Source organism: Hesperophylax consimilis, chromosome 18 (assembly GCF_061612785.1).
Source record: "Hesperophylax consimilis isolate HC1 chromosome 18, BYU_Hcon_1.0, whole genome shotgun sequence".
Classification (NCBI taxonomy): domain Eukaryota; kingdom Metazoa; phylum Arthropoda; class Insecta; order Trichoptera; family Limnephilidae; genus Hesperophylax; species Hesperophylax consimilis.
The window spans coordinates 26,878,492-26,899,082 of record NC_142853.1 but is presented as its reverse complement, the minus strand read 5'-3'; the positions used below and the strand labels follow the sequence as shown (position 1 = coordinate 26,899,082).

The following is a 20,591-nucleotide window of genomic DNA, read 5'->3' as shown; positions in this document are numbered from 1 at the left end:
ACTACACCTGCGTGGGACCAACACGCGATGCTAACTCAGCCACTGACCGGTCATATAAATATATTGCATAATAAAAAAAATAGAACGGTTCAGTAAGATAAAGTCAATAATCGGTTGTCCGGTTACTCGCAACATGTTTTTTTGTCTTTCTCTTAAAAGGGAAAAAAAGTGCGTAAATAAATACGACCTCCCCGAATAATCCACAACAAAAATAAAAATTTTACAAACGATTCGGCTAAAAAATGTGTGTTATTTATAAACACGGAGAGAGGGAGGAACGAGAATGTCAAAGCATTTCACTGAAGTATCGCGTTCGGCATTTCACGGTGCAAAACTGAGAGGGTAAATATTTTCGCCTAAACCACCGCCCGCGCAGCGCTCTCATGGCGAGGTATGCCACTGTGAGTTGTGAGGCTTCGCTAAACCAATTCTAGTCGTGGAACTGATCCGACCCGGAAACAATTCCACAAGGCAACCATTGAATATATTAACCTGAATCGAATTATCGAGAACTGAAGGCACTGCGGAGTATTTTTAGCGTATTGTTTACAAATTTGAATAATAATTGTTTATTGTTTATTGCGGTATTTTAAGTAGGTACATAGTTATCTATGTCCTAATACAATCCTTATATACATATAATTATAGTAACACATTTAAAATGAATCAATCACATATTTTCGTAATTTAATTTTAAATGTTTTTTTCTGATTTTATTTCTTCTGGTAGCTCTCCAAATATCTTCAACGATCCGTACATCAATGACTTTTGACTCTGTGTTTTTTTCCTGAAGGGGAGTCTCAATTCATTTCTTTCCTCGTCTCATGTGTGTGTTTGTTCTGTAGTTTATCAATTTTTCTTAGGAATTCACTAGACGTATGGCCATTGATTATCTTGTAGATTAAAAATATGGTATTAAAGTAAATTATTTGTTTAAATGACAAGATATTTAACTCCTTCAAAATGTTCTTAATTTTTGTGTATCTATTTTTCTTCAATATGGTTATTATTGCTCTATTTTGTAGAATTGTCATTTGTTTCATTAAACCGTCGGTGGATAAGAATAGGATGCTGCTACAGTAATTTATGTGTGGTACAATAATTGCGTTGTACACATTTTTACTGGAAACTGTGTTAAGGAATCTTCTTATTCTTCCCAACAGTGAGATTTTTTTGGCAATCTTTTTAATAATTTGTTTTGTATTTTGAGCAAACAAATATTTCATTTCAAATACTTCTTTCAATACTTCACCGTCTATCAATATGTCTTTTTTGTTTGCGTTACTCGCTTTCAAATGTTCATGAATTGTGTTTTGTTTACATTCAATTTAAGTTTATTTTTCTTCAGCCATATTGATATATTATGTAGGTCTTCATTTATATGGTTCATTATGAGTACCTAATAATATAATATATCTTCAAAAGCACGTCCTTCAGGTGAAAACGGGAACCTACTATAAGAATGGGGGATAGTTATAACATCATATAACTCCCTTGATCGTCCCGGACTCGTTTCTGAGTTTTAGCGGTACGCACATTGTACACTTACTTTTATAATATATATTGATTCAAAATTTAACAATATTGACTCGGTAGTAATTCTCAGATTGATAATGAATACAATCTTAAGTAGGTATTGATTGTTACCTGGTCTAGTTTGAGGAGGTCCTTCGGCGTATCGGGCAGCTGGGCCAGGATGAACGCTGAGTTGGTGTTGACCTTATTATCCATCGAGCGCACTAATATAATATATTGATTGTTACCTGGTCCAGTTTGAGGAGCTCCTCCGGTGTGTCGGGCAGCTGGCCCAGGATGAGTGGCGGACTGATGTTGACCTCCTTGCCCAGCGAGCGCACGACCTCCTCGCGGTTATAGCGGTCTGCGAAGACGCACGAGGCCGGGATCAACCCATGCACCGTGTAGCTGATTGCCCGCACCAAGATCCTACGAAAGATCAAAGAAATACATTAGATTGTTTTGCTATTCATACATTTTAATCGAAAGATATGTAAAAAGTGAGATTCTGCAAGAGTTCAAGTATTTTCGACACAAATAATGCAAGAAATGCTGAGAAAGACAGTAGCAATAGCGAAGCATGGCGGGGCCCACTAATGTTGTATAAAAAAATATTATTCAATCAATCGGAATTATTAACCTTAGATGTTTGTACAATCGTAACCAATCGTAACGTAAGAACATACTATTGTAATTTTATGGTTTTTATAAATGATAAAATTAAGGCATGTTAGTCAAAAGATATACATTTATTTCATTTTATCGAGAAAACCAAGAGTTGCAATGTTTTATAATGTGTGGTAAAATATGTACAGTTATAAAACCAATAATAGGCTTACACTGATGTAATTTATTTATGTCATTTAAACGCCCGTAGGGCTTTTACATACAATGCTATTTTTTTAAAATAGCTTACATAATATAAAATAATATAGAGATTACATAAAATATAAGACTTAACAATGCATAGGTTAACAAAAAATAGGTAACATGAAACCTAAGAGTTTACGAAACGTAGGTAACATGGAATTTAAGTAAGTGAAATAAAAATAGATGATCTGCTAATGTCTCCCAAATCAATTGAATAAAAAAGTATGAAATTGTTGTCCTATAAACTATGTAACTTAGTTAAAAATCTCAATTAATTACGTAGTAACATAATTAAGTGAGTATAATAGAGAAACGAGTTTTTTTAGATAATAAGTAAGAACATCAGTTAGTGTAGCAAAAAGAAGGTTTCTCTTTTTTGTTTCTTTATCTAGGCATAATTTATTTTAATAACCTTCCATTAAATTTAAAAAATATCGAAAATATTCAGGAATTTCATCTTAAATCAAAAAATTACCTTAAACGATTATAAGTCCAAAATACATTCACTACTTATCTAGAAGTAATATTGTTTAAATCTTGTGTTGTTTTTAATAATTTATTTACCTTAATACTAACATGTACATTATTGAACTAGAATTCCCTCACCAAACACAAGAGCATTGTCTCTTTATGGTGAGGAAAGGCTACTTTAATTTCTATTGTTTTATATCTTGTTTATATCCTGTATACTTATTTATGTAAAAAAATATATTTTACAAATAATAAATAAATACAAATAAATTAAATATTAAGAAAATTACAAAGTAATGATAGTTGCATTAGCCAATGGGGATGGGGAGGGTTGGGAAGGGGATGAAGCCAGTCTGAGTAGAGTACGTACAATACGTATTGTGCGAATATTATTAATTGGTTTTAGGTTTGAAAATGTGAGGTGCTGTGTTAAATAATTCGAATTCATTGTATTCATTTTTAAATGTATCATGGTGAATGAGTGTGTTTTTTGAGTTAATGGTGCATTGAGAGATATTTAATATGTGGTTTTGTCTGGTTTGCCTAATGGGCACTCTTAAATTGGATTATTTCTAGTTATTCCGGGAAATCTATCGTAAGAGTAGTTAAAGTAAGTGTGTGGAATATCTACGACTTTATTTATAGTGACGAGATCCTCAAAAACGCGACTCCTTATGACTCAGATGATGACAATTGCCCCCAAAAATCAAGAAATCGCTAAAAACGATTTGGCTCATTCTCAATCTATGTGTGATGTATAGTATAAGTACTAGTTTTATTAATCTAGTAATATACGTTATATAAAGACAAGTAAGAATGTAAAATAAATTAAATAATATCTTTAAGGTTCTATGAATTGCAGACAATTTCAGACAGGTTGTCGCACAAAATAGCGTTATCGTCATTAAAGTTTACCGTGAAACTGTATGAGTAAAACAAGGCTACCTTTCTTTTGGCCAGGGGTCTCTTCTGGAGAATTGGAGCTCCCCAATAATTAAAAGTAAACATTAAACACGAAGTTTGTTAACATTATCACTGGAAGAGGATTATCCCGACCTGGTGGCGAGAGTCCAGACACACAGCGAGTTCATGCCCCCTCCTCCTACTTCAACTTCCCTCTCCAGAGTCAATATTATGGGAACGCTTATACAACTTTGGAATTAAGCCCGTATAGGTAGATTCTTGAGCCCTAAAGATATCATTATTTTAAGCCATGTACTTAATGCAATATCGCATAGAATATTTCATATATAAATTAATCTATTTGAGAAAACTGCACAGGAATCAATCTTAATCATTAATTGGCCTCTCTGTTTTTGTTATTTCACAAATAAATTCATACTCACAGTATCGCCTTAGTGAAAGACCGCTATTCAGAATTGAAAAACTTGAAATAACCTTCTTCTATCCCATCTTTTCTAACTCACCACTATCTCTAGCCTCAAAACATTCCCCAATTAGCTCAGGCCATAGTAATATAGCAGTTAGGACTCTTGTGCAATATTCACAAAATAATAAAAATAAACACACCATTCATTTTATTTATTTATTTATTTTATTTTTTATTTATTTAATACATGTTACATTATTATGAAATTTACATAGAGTAGATATAATGAATCACCATACTAGGCGGCTGCCTGTTTCATGGTGACCAATTGAGTGTAATTAATTTGTATGAAATATGAAATCTAGTGTAAACATATGAAATTAGTAACTATAGATGAAGCTAAAATTTTGGAAAAATTGTAATAAAAAGTAGAAGATAGAAATTAGAAAGGAGAAAGAAGTAAATTAGCATTAGATTGTAAAAATGTACATAATTATGTATATAATTTTTAATATGTGTGCATGCAAGCACACATGTGTATATAGCAGCAGACATACCTATATACATATAACAGCACATGTATACATACACCCATATGACGCATCCTCACGCATATAAACAATATATACACCTCTATCTGAGTACTTGGAATAGGCTACTAACACTATAACAATCACACATCAAAAAATCCCCGAGCGCTTTCCTGAAACTGTCATTTACAAATAAATGTCAAAGTTGTGAGGTTCAGGATAGTAGGGAGGGAAATATGAAGGTGGGGAAGAACCTGGCTATTCAGATCTGGTCACTAAACACGACAAAAGCCATTTCAAGCAATGTTTCAATTCGGAATGGTGATCTTACACCAGGGCAATACCGATAGTAACTTCCACTTTGGAACGTGTCGCAAATATACAATATATTATTTAAATGAGTAATAAATTATAATTTACTTGCGCACGTCAGGATTTGAACTCGCGATCTCCGGATTGCTAGTCGAGAGCCTTACCCCTCGACCACGGAGGGTGTCGTATGTAATTTTTTAAGAAACCGTTGGCGTCATGTATCTTTTATCAGGAGATTTTTCAATATGGACGAGTGTTTCAGGCTAATAATTATTGCTTGTAAAATAATTGTTACACTTTGTGAAATGAATAAAAAATCTTGTCTTAAACATTAGTTTACCAAAAAAAAAAAAAATTAATATTTGACAAGTTCTAGTATCTTCACCAAAAAATGTAGACAATTTGTCTCGACGCCATCTAGTGAGAGAGTTAGCACTTACAATGCCTTTCTCATATAAAATAAAGTTGGTTGTTTCAGGTGAAAAAATGTAACAAGCAGTAATTGTTGAATGAAACACTAGTATATATTGAATTATTTCGCGGATAAGAGATAAGCCGCTATAGCTCAGTGGTCAGAGCTGTCGACCGGAAATCGAAAGGACACGGGTTCATGTCCAGTTGGCGTCATGTGTCTGTTATCAGGAGATTTTTCAATGTGGACCAGTGGTTCAGGCTAATAATTATTGCTTGTAAAATAAGTAAAATAATATATTTTTCCAACAAATGGTTCCTGGGGCGGTATTACCAAACTCGCCTCCCAAATTTTCGCAAAAACTCTTCTTTATTCACAAAGATATCTTCTTGTATGATACTAACCCAGATATATTTAAATAAGCCTTCAAGTATTGCTTCTCAACAGTATTTGTAAACTTCCAGAAATAGAACTAGCAAACAAAGTTCTGATTTTCCGGTCTCCCTAGAAATGGTTCCTAAATCCATGGGTGATCAATCTCTTTACAATAATTCCTCTCGAGGATTCAGTCCACGAATTTATTATTAGAAGTTTAATGGTATTTCGAATATCCCGGATATAAGATAGCTGGGAATTAAATTTATTATTGGAAAGGGATTTGGCTTCAAATAAGATTATAGAATGGTAAAGAATGCAGAATAATTATTTAAATGTAAAATAATGATATATAAATCCATAAGACAACAATATACGAGGCGTATCCAGAAAGTAAGTGTACTGAGGCTCTCACGACCGAATGAATTTTATTTTCGACATGTTGGCTACATTTACATGTAGCCTGACTCTTCCCCTCCGCAACGAGACCGGTTCAAGGTCAGTACGTTGAGAAGTGTCGACGCGACAACACGTTTCGTGAAAAATGTCAATACAATCTCCCGCCAAGTGCGAAATACGCGGCGTCATCCGTTATCACGTTTGGAAGGGAAAACCTCCGTTTGAGGTTTATAATTGGTGAAAACTGCATATGGTGATAAAGCTATGAATTGTACGAGTATGTGCAAGTGGTATCTCGAGTTTAAAAATGGTTCTCACCTCTTCACCCTCCGCCAAAAAGTTCAAAACTACAATTTCAGACAAGAAAATTATGGCATCCGTGTTTTGGGACTGTCAAGGCATAATTTTGATTGAATATCTGCCTCAGGGGGAGACCATCAACTCTGCAAGATACTGTGAGACCCTAAAAAAATAGGCGATTCAAAACAAGAGGAGAGGTATGCTGACAAAGGGAGTCAGCATGCTGCACGACAATACCAGACCACACACGGCCAACGCAACGAAGGAACTGCTTGCTTCGTTTAAATGGGATGTCCTAAACCACACCGCGCATTCCCCTGACCTAGCACCTTCAGATTTTTATCTCTTTACCTCCCTGAAGCTGTACATGGGTGGAAAAAGGTTTTCAACAGATGAGGATGTAAAGGGGGAGGTGGAGAAATGGACGAAGGGGTTGGCGGGAAACTACTTCGAGGAAGGCATCAAAAAGTTGATACCCCGCTTCACCACCTGCATTGAGAGGAATGGCGACTATGTCGAAAAATAGCTTACATATGTACTTCGGTAACCATGTAATTTTTATGTTTCAATAAATAAAATTTCAACCTACAAAAATTCAGTACACTTACTTTTTGGATATGCCTCGTATATGTAAAGAAAAATATAATTTTCTTTAATTCAAGGCAATGCCGAGCTTGTCTCGTCATTGTGGCTGTGTGTGTCGTGGACTGTCACTGGCTGGATGTGCGCCACAGTACCTACACAGTCGATTCGATATTTCGTAATCTATGGTTTAAGACATAGTAAAAATAATCTATGGGTTGTGACAAGGCAGATTGATGGGAATAATTTAAATAATTGGTCATTGATATCGTGATTGTGATTAAGGAATTGACATAACAATTGATAATATTAAATGTCGTTTCTTTCCTTACAGGTAATGTTTTGTTACTGAATGCTTTTCTTTATGTAAATCTTGTTGATTAAAAACTAAACCTCTACTTTCCTTACAGAGAAACTCAATTGTGTTATAATTGACTGTGTCGTTCAAATAACAAGACAAATATCATTATATATATTAAAAAACTGTAAAAAAGGATTCCAAATTTATTATATTTTACTACCTGACGTTTACCCGACGTTGCTGGGGGTAATACTTAGGAGATAGACATAATATGAAGAAATATACATTTCTGTACACCCTTTTAAGATATACAATTCCGTAGTGCATTATTTTAAGATATCTCATAAGGTTTAGTCAGCGTTAGCCATGTCAGCGTCCGAAAAAATATTTTTAGACTTGATTACAAAACATCGACTTTTTTCTACTTTTTATAAATATAATATGCATGGATTATACAATATACATATGAACTTTTCGGATGAAATTCTCTAAATGATAGTGAAAATTCTATCAAATTCCGTTAAATATTTTAGAAAAACTAAGCACACAAACAGAGGACACAGATATCAAAGTCTGATAAAACTAAATACATAGTTTGATTGTAACAAATCTCTCATTGACAAAAAATAACAAAATTGCGAAACAGATTTCTTTCTCGAAAAATTGATATTGAAATGAACAGCGTCCATCACAAATGACAGTTTAATTAATAAGTTTTCTGATAAAAGTATAAAAAAGAAGCTTTTCTACCTGAAGTCGTTCGAGATTCGCATCGAAAAACATGAAACTTTTTAGACTTTTTAAATCCCCAATCTCTAAATAGTATAAAATAAAATCTCTATCCGCGTCTGTCTGTTTGTGATTTTTTTATTCTAAACTACAGAATGTATTATGATACTGTTTTCACTATATATAATTTTATATATAGTATATTTTCGGGCCCTTACATTGCTAACGCTGGCTAAACCTTATAAGATACATCAGAAAAATGTAAGACGGATTCGTGTATCTTAAAAAGGCCTACAGAAAATTTTGCTATGGTGTGTGTCTATCTCTTAAAGATAACCCTCAGCATAGCCGGGTATAGGTCAGCTAGTAAAAGTATAAAACAAGGTCACTGTCTGTGTGCGTTTAGTTCTTCTAAACTAGTATGTAACGGAGTTTGATAGGGTTTTAACTAACATTTAGAGAATTTCTTCCGAAAGGTTTTTATATATATAATACACGGATATTATATTTATGTAAAATATAGAAAAGTCGAGCAACGCCTGATGAGATACATCAAAATAATGAACTACGGAGTTGTACATCTTAAAAAGTCCTTCAGAAATGTCTACCTATGTGATATTTGTCAATCTTCTAAGGATAACCCCCAGTAACGCCGGATACACGTATCAGTTAGTTATGATTAAGCTCCAAAGTTTCCGAAAAAATTAAATTGCGATCTATATACTCACAAAGAACTGCATAAAATTCATCACGACTTTTGTCCTTCATACATCCTTCAAATAGATTTCCTGCTTAGCACTGACGATTCAAATATTATTCTTATTAGCTATTCCGATTACGAGCGCGAGTTCAAATGAAAAAAAATTATATTTATAAGTTCGAGGAATTAGTTATCCAATAAATTTACACTGAAATTTTAAAATATTTTCTTTTGCTTAGCAAACAATTCAGTGGAGAACTTTTTGTCGTACTCAACTGAAGTATCGTACCGGGAGTATTTATTTAAAATGTAAACCTGTCGATGGCAGTTTTACAAGCAATTTATTATTTTTATATTTTTCCTATAGTAAACAAAATGAAGATACTTTACTTTCTAACTAAATATAAGTTAAATAATAATAACGGACATAACAATAATAATTTAACACAAATGAAATTAAAAGAATTTGGCATTCTCAGACTATAAAAATATTACCATTTGTTATTTCGGCTACTGGTATTATACCTAGCTCTCTCATTCAAAATTTAGGCGTATTAGATATGTCAAAGAATTTATATATAAAAATGCAAAAATCAGTCATTTTAAATACATGCAGGATTACGAAGAATTTTCAAAATATTTGTATTGAGAGATCAGTAGGATTTATAGGTCTTATAGGTAGGTATATGAAAATATCTGAGAATTATTAAATATTGAGAATTATAATTATTAGAGTCTGTGAATTATTTTCCCATTTAATCTCTTGTCAGTTGACGTGTTGTTCTTGTATTGTTTTGTATTTATTTGTATTTATTATACTTATACTCGTATAATGCACTTGCATTATGTGGATTGACTAGATGATTATTTGTGGAAAAGTGTGTGGAAGGGTTTAGTTTTCCTGTGGGGAAGATTTAACCCGGAAATTAAGCCGGAAAAATAAAAATAGTACAGAACATCTCATCTTAACAATGACTATAATAATAATAATATTTGGATGATTTTTGATTTCCGTTTTTGTGAAAAATCACCTCAAGGGCGCTGTACATGAACATTCTGTTTGCTTAAATTTAAATTGAATAGTTTTTTCATAAATGTACTTATTGAATTTTCCGTTTTCAGGCTATCGGGAAGGAGATTATTAATATTTGAGCCCTCATGACCTGTGCTTCTCTTACCACTTTCAGCCTTTACTGTGTAAGTGTTCAATTAATTATACTGACTTGTATAGTTTTCGTGTTCTTGTGACGTTTTTATAAATGTTGTATTCGTGTGTATAAGTCCGTCACTTTATAGATTAAAAGGTATATGTTATATTCATACAATTTTCAACACCTTCAATTCTTGGTATAGTTTTTTCGTTAGGGTATCTGGGTTATAGTTGAATAGTTTTTTTTTATTTAGTTTATTCTGCATTATTTGTAATTTTTTAAGTATGTAATGGGCATTTGTCCATCATCAGATAATTTATATAATACAAAGCAAGATTTTCCACACCCACAGCGTCAAAAAAAATACCCCAATTGGGGATACCCAAAGATATTAGAAGAACGAGATATGCTATGTTGGCTGCCGGACCGTAGCCGGAGTACTACCTAATTAGGGTACTTTGAACGGTACGGGACGTGTACGCACAGAAATCTGTTCTATGTATTAGTGCGGATACCTTAGCGCAAGCGAAGGTGTGCAGTAGTATTGGTGAACAAAACCGGCGACACTCGGCAAAACAATTCCACTCAGTACGAACTGCGCATAGCACATCTCGTTCTTCTAATATCTTTGGGGATACCATAGTATCACTGGTTGGGAGAAATTGGGATTCTTGTGCGGTTTAACATATAAAAATATTTTTATTAAATAACTCGTTCTCTTAACTTTTAGGCCTGAGTTAACTTTATCAGTTTGTGTTATACAATAATACTGTGCTTTTGACAAATTCATTCATTCGGTAAAATCCAGTGATTGTTCAACAGCTAGCGGCGCGTGTCTTCCACCTCTAGTTCCGGCGTCTTAGGATCATAATTATTTTAATAATTGGCAAAAGGGAATTCCTATTCGTCAACAGATGGCGTTAAGATAAATTTAGACATCTCACGGTCAAGTTTATCTCGTTTCATCATCAAGGGGTAATTTTCAAATTAATTGGTGGATGAATAATTTCGTGAATTTCTATTATTATTTCAGGTTATAAGCACCGACCAAGGCACTTTATACATCGATGGTAAAGAGAGTTTATTGTTTGGTGGTTTTACTTTGCTCAATTTATTCATTGAAAATAAGTGTAGTCAAGACGCGAACTTTGTTGAACCTTGGTAAGTAAATGAGTCTAAGGCCCTGTTGCTTCGCTGAAATTCAAGTGTGACAAAGTCATCAAATGGCCATTCATCGCCATTTTGTTTTTTATTGACATAGATAGTATTGTAAGATTAATAAAAATAATTACCAAGCAATGATTTTTTTTTATTTAAAACATTTTGAAAATTTTATAAAATATTTTTCAACTATAAAATTAGCGGTAAACAACAGATTTTATTTTTCTAGGTGGTGAATTAGTAACATCTCTAGAACGATCAATTTTCTAGGCCTGCCAGGGCAAAATCGACTTAAGGTCCGTTCATTACGCCTGGCCGCGCGCCGAATTCAACCGTAGGTCTATCCAATACACGGGGCCGAGAGTCGCAAATTTATGTGCACGGCTTCTTCACTTACGTCGTTAAGATTTCGACTTTATTTTAGGGTATTGTCCTGGAAAGTTAGATTACAATTGATATTAAAAGCAAAATTCAACGAACAATGACGGTAGTGTTATCAAGTAAAACAAAACAAATAAATTTGCAATAAAAATAGTGTGGCATTTGCTTGTATAAGTATAAATTTTAATCAGTATTAACAGCAAGCAAACTAGCGTCTTTAAATTTAAAGCAAATAATTTACCCCGCAGCTTTGATAGTTCAGTAATAATATCCGTCGCGTCGGGTTATATTATTCGTGTGATCGTAATGAGAACAGAATCATTGTTAAGCTTTCAGAGAAGGATGCATCGGAGTATATGAGTTGCTTACACTCCACTGAATAGTGCATTGTTGCGAATGTAAATGCAGCTCTCGCTTATTTAACAGAGTAACGCTACCAATTAAAATGTTACATTGCAAGTCTGTTATTTTGTAATTTAAATCTCAATTTTAGACAATGCTTTTGCTGCTATATTAAATATATTAAAGAATAAGTAATTAATTTCAAAATTTATTGTTTTTAATTATAATTTTCAGCATGAATGAGATATGCACACCGATGGATCAAAATCAATTTCGTTGGTCTCAAAATCACCAATCTCAAGAGCTTTACAAATTTTTTATTTGACCTATAATTTATCACTTATAGCTTACAGCTGAGATTTATAACTAGTGAAATACAATTGAAAATTATAATTGGTGACTTAACTAATACCCACAAATTTATAACAATTGTGACTATCTTTTCGGAGCTAATCATATCAGAAATAAAGATATCACTTATAACTCGCAGCTAAGATTTATAAATGTTGACATACAACTAAGAATTATAACTGGTGACTTAACTGATACCTGCAAATTTATGAATATTGAGATTATCTTTTCGGAGTTTTTCAGAAACATTTTTGGAATTTTCACATACTTTCCAGCATTTTACATTTTTAACTACCATTTTTTTCTATTAACTTACGAGTAAACATCTAATATCATACTTATATTTTTTCTACTAATTTTAGTCTAATATTTTGTTTTACTAATCTGAGTCCCGTTGGCGTCATGTATCTTTTATCAGGAGATTTTTCAATGTGGATGAGTGTTTCAAGCGAATAAAAAACCTTTGGGCTATGCATAAAAAATCTTGTCTTAAACATTGGTTTACCAAAAAAGTAATAACTATAATAAGTATTTTACTAATCTATAGTTTTTTTTCTACTAATAACTTACAGCTAAGATTTATAATAATTGACTTACAACTAAGAATTATAACTAGTGAATTAAAACTAACACAAATTTATGACCATATTGTATTCTGATCGGAGTTTTTCAAAAACATTCGACTGACTTTTTTGGAATTATTCCAACAATTTAAATTGTTACCTCTTGCATATAATTTTTAATTTCACAGAATAGCGTAGTATTCTAGTTTAGTAAAAATTGTTAAAAAAACGGTAGTGAGACAGCAGATTTATAAATACACCCTTTACACTTGATATTTTAGATATTTAGTTGCAATGGTTTACGAAGAAAGTTGAATCCTTTGATTCTATTTTTATTTCTGTAAATAGGGCTTGAAACGAAAAACGTTGAATCCGTTATATAATTCCTAATAAAATAAGTTGGTAGAATAAACATATTCCACATCAAATCACCGGTAATTCCTCCTTCAAAGTTCATACACGTATCAACGAACTCATTACAATCTCGGAGATTTTTAAATGTCAACTGCTATTTTGGTAGATCACTGAGGTTATATTGGTCTTTATTTAATCTCATCCACTTTTATTTTTAGATGTTAGATTAAAATAGTTTTTCTAGTACATTTTAGATCGGGTAACGAAATTTTAATTACAATTATTTTTTAATGTCAATTTTTTTTAAATGATATAAAAAAATGGTAAACATATCACTGTGCAACTCCCAGGGTAGGGTTTAACCTCCTCCATAAGTTTTCAAAATATCGAAATATCATATATAAATATAAATATAATGCCAGAGATATATTGATCTTATATTTCTTAAAGATCTTTTTTATTTATTTATTTTACGCCTATTAAGGCTTTAAAATACACATATAAAAATACTTATGAAATTATACCTGCAAATAGTGCAGGAAATGAGTGTTTAAAACACTGGCACAATATAAATATATATACATATATATTTAAAATAGTGTTGAATTTGATCCACACAGTATGTAGGTACAAAATATAAAAATTAAAAAGAAAAACAAAATAATTTATTTCTTTCAGCCGTCAAAATTCTGTTAATGTGTTAGTCAATTTAAATAGCTTTATCAAAATATTCCCCTACTTGATGAAAAAAACTTCAATAAAGTATGCTGATATATTGAAATTGATGTACTAAATATATATTGGAGTATTTGTTTCCTAGCCGTTGAATCCGTCGCATAGGAGTGTAATATTGGGACGTTGATGTAGAATTTCTACAATAATATGGTAGGTATTGTCTTGTAACTGATAAAACAACACAGTGACAATTCAACACACCTTCAAAAAGTGATATAAAGTCATTAGAAAACTATGAAAAATAATTTAAACTGAACCTAACCTACTTAACCCAGTTAATAAAGTTTATGTTTCATCACTTTCCATGAATTTATATAACTTTTTAAAGATGTGATGAATTATCATTTTGATGATTCATCCGGTCACTAATAAATCAGGGGTATCAAACATTGAATTAATGATTTTATACAAACAGGTTATATCGGAAATGATTCAACGATCAGATTATTTTATTAAATTTAATGAACAAAGTACGTTATCCTCAAGAAAATCGGATATTTTGGGTGAATTTCCGCATCTCAATAAAATAAAAAAGTAGGATATTTGTAAACGTATCCGAAAAGTAAAAATCGTTTATGATAAGTGATATTATCACCGAGGATAAATCTGAGTTATTCTTCGGCCACGACTCACAATTACTACAATAAAAACGCTTTCAAAATTTATTAATTTTTGAAATATTCAAATTTTGAAATATAAAAAAGAGTCTTTAAAAATAGCTCACCTTACGTTTTTTCAAATAAACATAAAACTAAAATTACTGATTGCAGAAAAAATACATTGATTAGACTTTTTAAGTAATAGCATATTAAAAAAAAAAATGAAATTTTTTTCTCAAATTGCGGTTCGAGCCTTTTTTTCGTAGAAATTATTATGTGATCAATTTCTATATTTATATAAAAGCTTGGCATTTTTTCCTTTGAATATTGTTAAGCTCATATTGCTTACAATGACGGTAAGAGCTGTTCCGAAAAGCGAACAGATTGACTTACCGTGATTGCGGTTTGTTCCCAAAACCGAACAAATTAGCCTGAGGAGTTAAATAAATAAAGTATTTCTGTGGCGTTTGTGTTAAGGTGTATAAGTGCAAGCGATATAGTATGATTGCGAGATTCTATAAAAGGCGATGCATGCTAGTACAGTTTCAAAATTTTGTTACAAACAGCTCCCTAATAAATACCAGTACTTGATCACGTATATACTTTACTGAGTACTTACTACCCGGTACGCCACAATAAAGGCTGTCTAAATGTCTGTACATCAAAATTTCATGGGTTTACTTCTAGTTTAGTTAAGTAGTTGAAAGATCTAATGTTTTCTTTCAATCGGCATAGTTCAAGATAGTGATTCTAGGAATTATGTGTTCGGTGTTATACAGTTATTGTAATCTGCTACTACGAGTCATGTAAATTCTACAGTACAATGTAGACATTTGACCGCAGGCTTGTAACAGACCGGGATATATACACATAACCCCTCAGTTGTCTCCGTGATCCTCAGCGGACATGACAGGACATTCTTCACTCCTTAAAGGACCGCATATTGGGAACTCCGACACAAAGGGTTCAAGACAAAATGACGGTTCAAATGATCATAATAATTTATACTACCCTGCAGGCAGATTTTGTTGGGCTTTGCCTGATTTAGAGGCGCTGCGCGGTGGTGGTTACGACTTCGATCATATCTGCTCACTTAATCAAACTGTGTTTAGTTTATTAACTGCAAAAACTGACTGAGTCTCAAGTGAACTTAAAAAAAAACATTATTTTAATGTGAAGAATTCTTACTGTTCAGAAATAGCGAGACCACGACATGTCCTATTTAGGTATGTGAGGTTTGATAGTCATCTCTTTGAATTTCACAGTGAAGAATTTTTTTAATTATTGAAAACAATAGAAGCGATCCTAAACAAATATCTGAAACACAGAAATCAGATAAAGATACGTCACATCTAGGACTCAAACCCAGGCTCCTTGCCTTGCCGGGGCACCGCTCTACCAACTGAGCTAATGGGACCCTATCTCCTTAGGTCATATTTAACTCTATCATAATGTAGGGTAATTCGTTGTATCTATCGTTGCTGGGGGTTATCCTTAGGAGACATATACCATCGAAGACTTTTCTGTTGGCCTTTTTAACATATACAATTCCGTAGTACATTATTTTACTGTATCTCATAAGGTTTAGCCAGAGCGTTAGCAATGTAAGCGCTCGATAATATTTTTTTAGGACTCTTTGCAAAACATCGACATTTCTCTACTTTCTGTAAATTTAATATGCATGTATTATATATAAAAAACACATTAAAATTTTTCAATAATACTGTAATGAATTTCGATCATTTTCTGACAGGGTAAGCATTATTCCATCCGAAAGCTTTCGAAGTAATTTCCACAGAAATGATTTATTTTTATAGAGACAAAATAAGGACATTTATGCAACATTTTGTGAGTTATTATAAACTAGCTGTACCCCGCTACGCGTTACTGTGGCTCAGTCTGTCTGTGCAGATAGAGAAACAATAGCACGTTTTCTTTTATGTCCAACAGATGGCGCTGTTTTAAATGTTTTACCTATCACAGGTTACATCTACATAATTTAGAGGTATAAAAAACATGCATATTCGAATGCAAAGTTGTGTCAAAAATTCAAAGCAATCGGTGAAGAACATTCGGAGAATTAAGATTTTGAACAAACGAACATTTACATTTTTCTTTATAAAAGACAGATATTTTCCATGACACCAATCTAAAATGTTCTTTGCTAATCAAAATACTTCAGAAAGTCTTCTCTCTTCGTACTTGACAACTGACCATAAGTTTTCAGTACAACGGCATGCGGTTAAACGATGTAGAGTAACTATAAAATGAATTTACCCTTTTTGTTATAGTATAAAACTATTTTACCTCAACTTTCTCACAGGAAGCAAATGATTTAAATCAAGGCTGCCCAACCTTTTTAACAGTTGGGCGAAATGGACGATTTTGGATCACTGGCGGGCCACTGAATACCTGACGGTTCCTATTCCCATGGGGGGGGGGGGTTGTTAGAGAATTTCTATAAAGGAACTTCGCTGAGAAAATTTTTGTTTAAAAAGTAAGTTCAACAGGTTAGATTTTTTCGTCGCTGATTCTCGTTCTGAGTAGCCTAAATAGCGATAAATCGCCTTCGTTGGCAACACTGGTGACCGCGCGCAAGCTGCATTGTTTGTTTTACCGCGGGCCCGCGACACTTTTTCAAATTGGCGGATTGGCGGGTTTTTTGAAAATGGTTCACGCGGGCCACTTATAATTCGTTCGCGGGCCACATTGTGGCCCGCGGGCCTGGGGTTGGGCAGCCTTGATTTAAATAGTGCAATGAATGCTCTGTAGAATTTATAAACAACTAGCTGACTTTTTCCCGGCGTTGCTCGGGGTTGTGAATGAGTAAAGTTTCGAGGTTGTGAATTCTAGGATAAACACGAGTTTTCTCCACTTTCTATAAATATAATATATTAACTTTTCGGAAGAAATTCTCTAAATGATAATGAAAACCCTTTCAAAATCCGTTGCGCAGTTTAGAAGAACTAACCGCATAAACATACGCGGTTGGCGACTTTATTTTATACTATTTAGAAATTACAGTCCATTAGCAGTAGGAGTTTTAAAAAGGTTGTTAATTGAAAATTGTAAAGTTAAATTAAACTATTGGTAATTTGAGCAGCTTATTCTTGAATAGTATGCTATTAAACATAATGGAAATGTATATAACTATTGAAAAAACTTTTTTCTTGTTAAAGCTGTTCACTGTTGCAGACGTAAATTAAGCGTGTTTTTAAAGTCGGGTCTCCAGCCACCAAATGTTTTCGAAGATGTCAATGTTGGATCCACAACGTTTATTGTTTTCCATCGACCAACACAAATATTGTGGCCATGCTATTTTATATATTTTTTAAATCTCTGTTTTCGAAGAAAATTTCTGTGATGGCATTATTTATTTTTATTAAAACACAAACAATATTAATATTATTAATAAAGTGATGTAAAGCCATTTGTGTTTTAATAAAATTTAGATAAATGTTTGAAGTAATATTGTAGCTAGATATGCGACTAGATAGTGACATTTCAGTCTGTTTGCGATTTTACAAGTGAAAAGCAAAATAATAATTATAATAAATTGATGGTTTTCAACAAAATCTTGTAAATTTCGATAACCTGAATTAATTATGAAGGATACGATAAATTGTTACGTTAATAATTTGATGGGTTTGATTTTTAGCATTTTGATAGAATCAAATAGTTCTGAACGAACATAATTTAAAATATGGTTGATTTCCAATTATCACATATTTCGAATTTGAATTTGAATATGAATTCATATCAGATAAAATTAGTTAAATATATATTTTTTTTATATACATAAATTATAAAAAAAAATCACAAATGATCTTAATGTACGAGAATGAATAATTATTATGCTTTGAAAGATGAAAATGAAATAAGAACTATTTTTTTTACATTACAAAATAATTTCCCTCGTGTTATCTTTGGGGATGCTGTGCGGAGGGTTTTTTTAAGGAAAGGAACGAAAAAAATCTGGGACGGAAAAAGGTATGAGGGGTTGATAGGAATATGGGGTTCAGTGTGTCCAGGATTGACGGACGTTTGAATTCATCGTTTGCTGCAAGGCGATGGGTCAAGATAGTCCTGCGGGGGATGTAAAAAGATCTCCCTCAACCAGTCTCTCCAAACCGGCCCACCACACAGTAGGTGGGCAGACGCATTCGCCACCAAGACCTAGGCAATCCTCACCTCATGTACGCGGGCACCCCTACTAAGTCGCCAAAAGGGGCGAACCACTTTAGGTGACCTATGGTTGATGTGTCGGTTATCCAATAAATGTTTCCCGGCGCGACGGTAACCATATCCGCCTTCTAAATTGATTCTCATTCTATGAGCCTGGCCACCCCTGCTAAGTTACCAAACGTAGCGAACCACTTTGTGTGACCTTTTGCAATTAACATCTATATTATATATTTTAGGTTACATAGCCTTATAAAAAAAATCCTGGCATTCGCAGTTTGCATCAGATTTGATCTGAGTTTTGTGAACAGTTTTCAAAAGTATTTCGTTCCGTATTGGCTAACTGTACTATTTGTTTAACAATCAGTAATATTCATTATTTTGTGAACGTTGTTTTGAAAGGATATTAAATTATTAAACGAAAATTTTACTGGTATTTAACTATATAGTGTCCCTCTTTAATGGAAAATTCAAAGGATCTTTGATTTGAATGGAAATAATTTGTACACTGAAAATATAGATTAAGGTTTATTAAATAAATTTTACTGGAAAACACATTTTAACCGTATGTCAAAATAAGCATCTGCTTTGTAAGATCAAAGCCAAAAAAATGATCTAGAAAATTTTGTAGAAGTCTACATCAAAAGTAGAACGTTTCCAAAGGGATTAAATATTCTCAGCGCTTAAAAATGACATGCCATTCTCCCATTTTGTTTTCTTCGTAAACTCACAAATTCTAGAAAATAATAATGAAAAACACTTTGTAATCGCCTTTCGTATAAACAATTTCAGTCACAGTTACGGTACAGCCTCCAGATATCAGATGGGATCTTGAGGGTTGGGGGTTGGGAAATGGGGGGGTGGACACGTCGGAGATGTGTCAGAAAAAATCCTCACATAATACGAGATCACAGTCAAAGCGGGAGATAAATAAAGCCCTTTTACTGGCCCACCCAAAGATTTCTCACCAAAATAATAAAGTTATTTTATTATTCAGAATTTTTTCCGAAAGAAAAGCACATTTCATTTCATTTTTTGTACAAGCGAAGAAAATTAATTTAAATAATTCTTAAGATAGCATCATTAAAAACTATAATTTACCTACAATCTTATCAAATTTAAATTAGTAATTTTTTTATTTACTATTGGTTAGTAATAAAATAATTTGGGTTCAAATCCAGGCTAACGCAATTTCGCATTTTATTTGATAAATTTTTGTTTTGTCACAACATATTCACGTAAAATAATACGTCGTATATATCGCCCTGGTGTAAGACCACCATTTAGAAATAAAACGTTGCTTGAAACAGTTTTGGCCATGTTTTGTGACTATCTCTGAATAGCCAGGTACTTCCCCACTTTTATCTGCCCCATCTTCTTCACCTTCAGACTCACGAAATACCGTAATTGTTAGATTTTGTTGTACTTTTATATTGTTCCCTTCCGTCTCAACTTTTTAGAATTCACGTTCTTGACTCCTCAGATTGTACATTTTGTGGTCTTGAAGTGGGAACTTTAGATCACATATTTTTTGGTTGTTCCTCTCTTCAATAAAAGCTTATCCTAATAAATAACCTCCCCTTCATTCAACATCTCATCTCTTCTAGGTTTGAATCGGACTCCAATCTTACATAAAATTTTTAAATTTTCCAATTTAAAAAAATGTATATAAAAATTCTCCTTCCCTCTGTCCATAATTTGAAATGATGGATTAGAACAACACCCTTAAAGGGTGAAAACTAGAAAGATAACTAGAAAAAAAATCGTCCATTGAACTAAGGATATCCATGTGATGTAATTTATTTAGAAAGAGTGATTACGTTTCACAAATGTAATTTTATTTTGCCGTTTTTACACAAAAGATTAGGCACCCAATTGAAGCATTCATTTTTCAAGTAAAAAATGCTTTTCACGAAGGATCAACAACAGATACTCATATTACTATG

General features: G+C 32.8%; 1 protein-coding gene across 1 annotated transcript in view; it reads right to left on the bottom strand.

The window, feature by feature from the left end:
* The window catches only part of rsh (Rap GTPase activating protein radish), a 558,630-nt gene that overhangs the window by 179,686 nt on the left and 358,353 nt on the right, over positions 1 to 20,591 (bottom strand). The window contains exon 9 of the mRNA XM_089642770.1: positions 1,764 to 1,944. Within this exon, the coding sequence (XP_089498896.1) occupies positions 1,764 to 1,944 (181 nt within the window). The remainder of the gene's footprint in view (positions 1 to 1,763; positions 1,945 to 20,591) is intronic.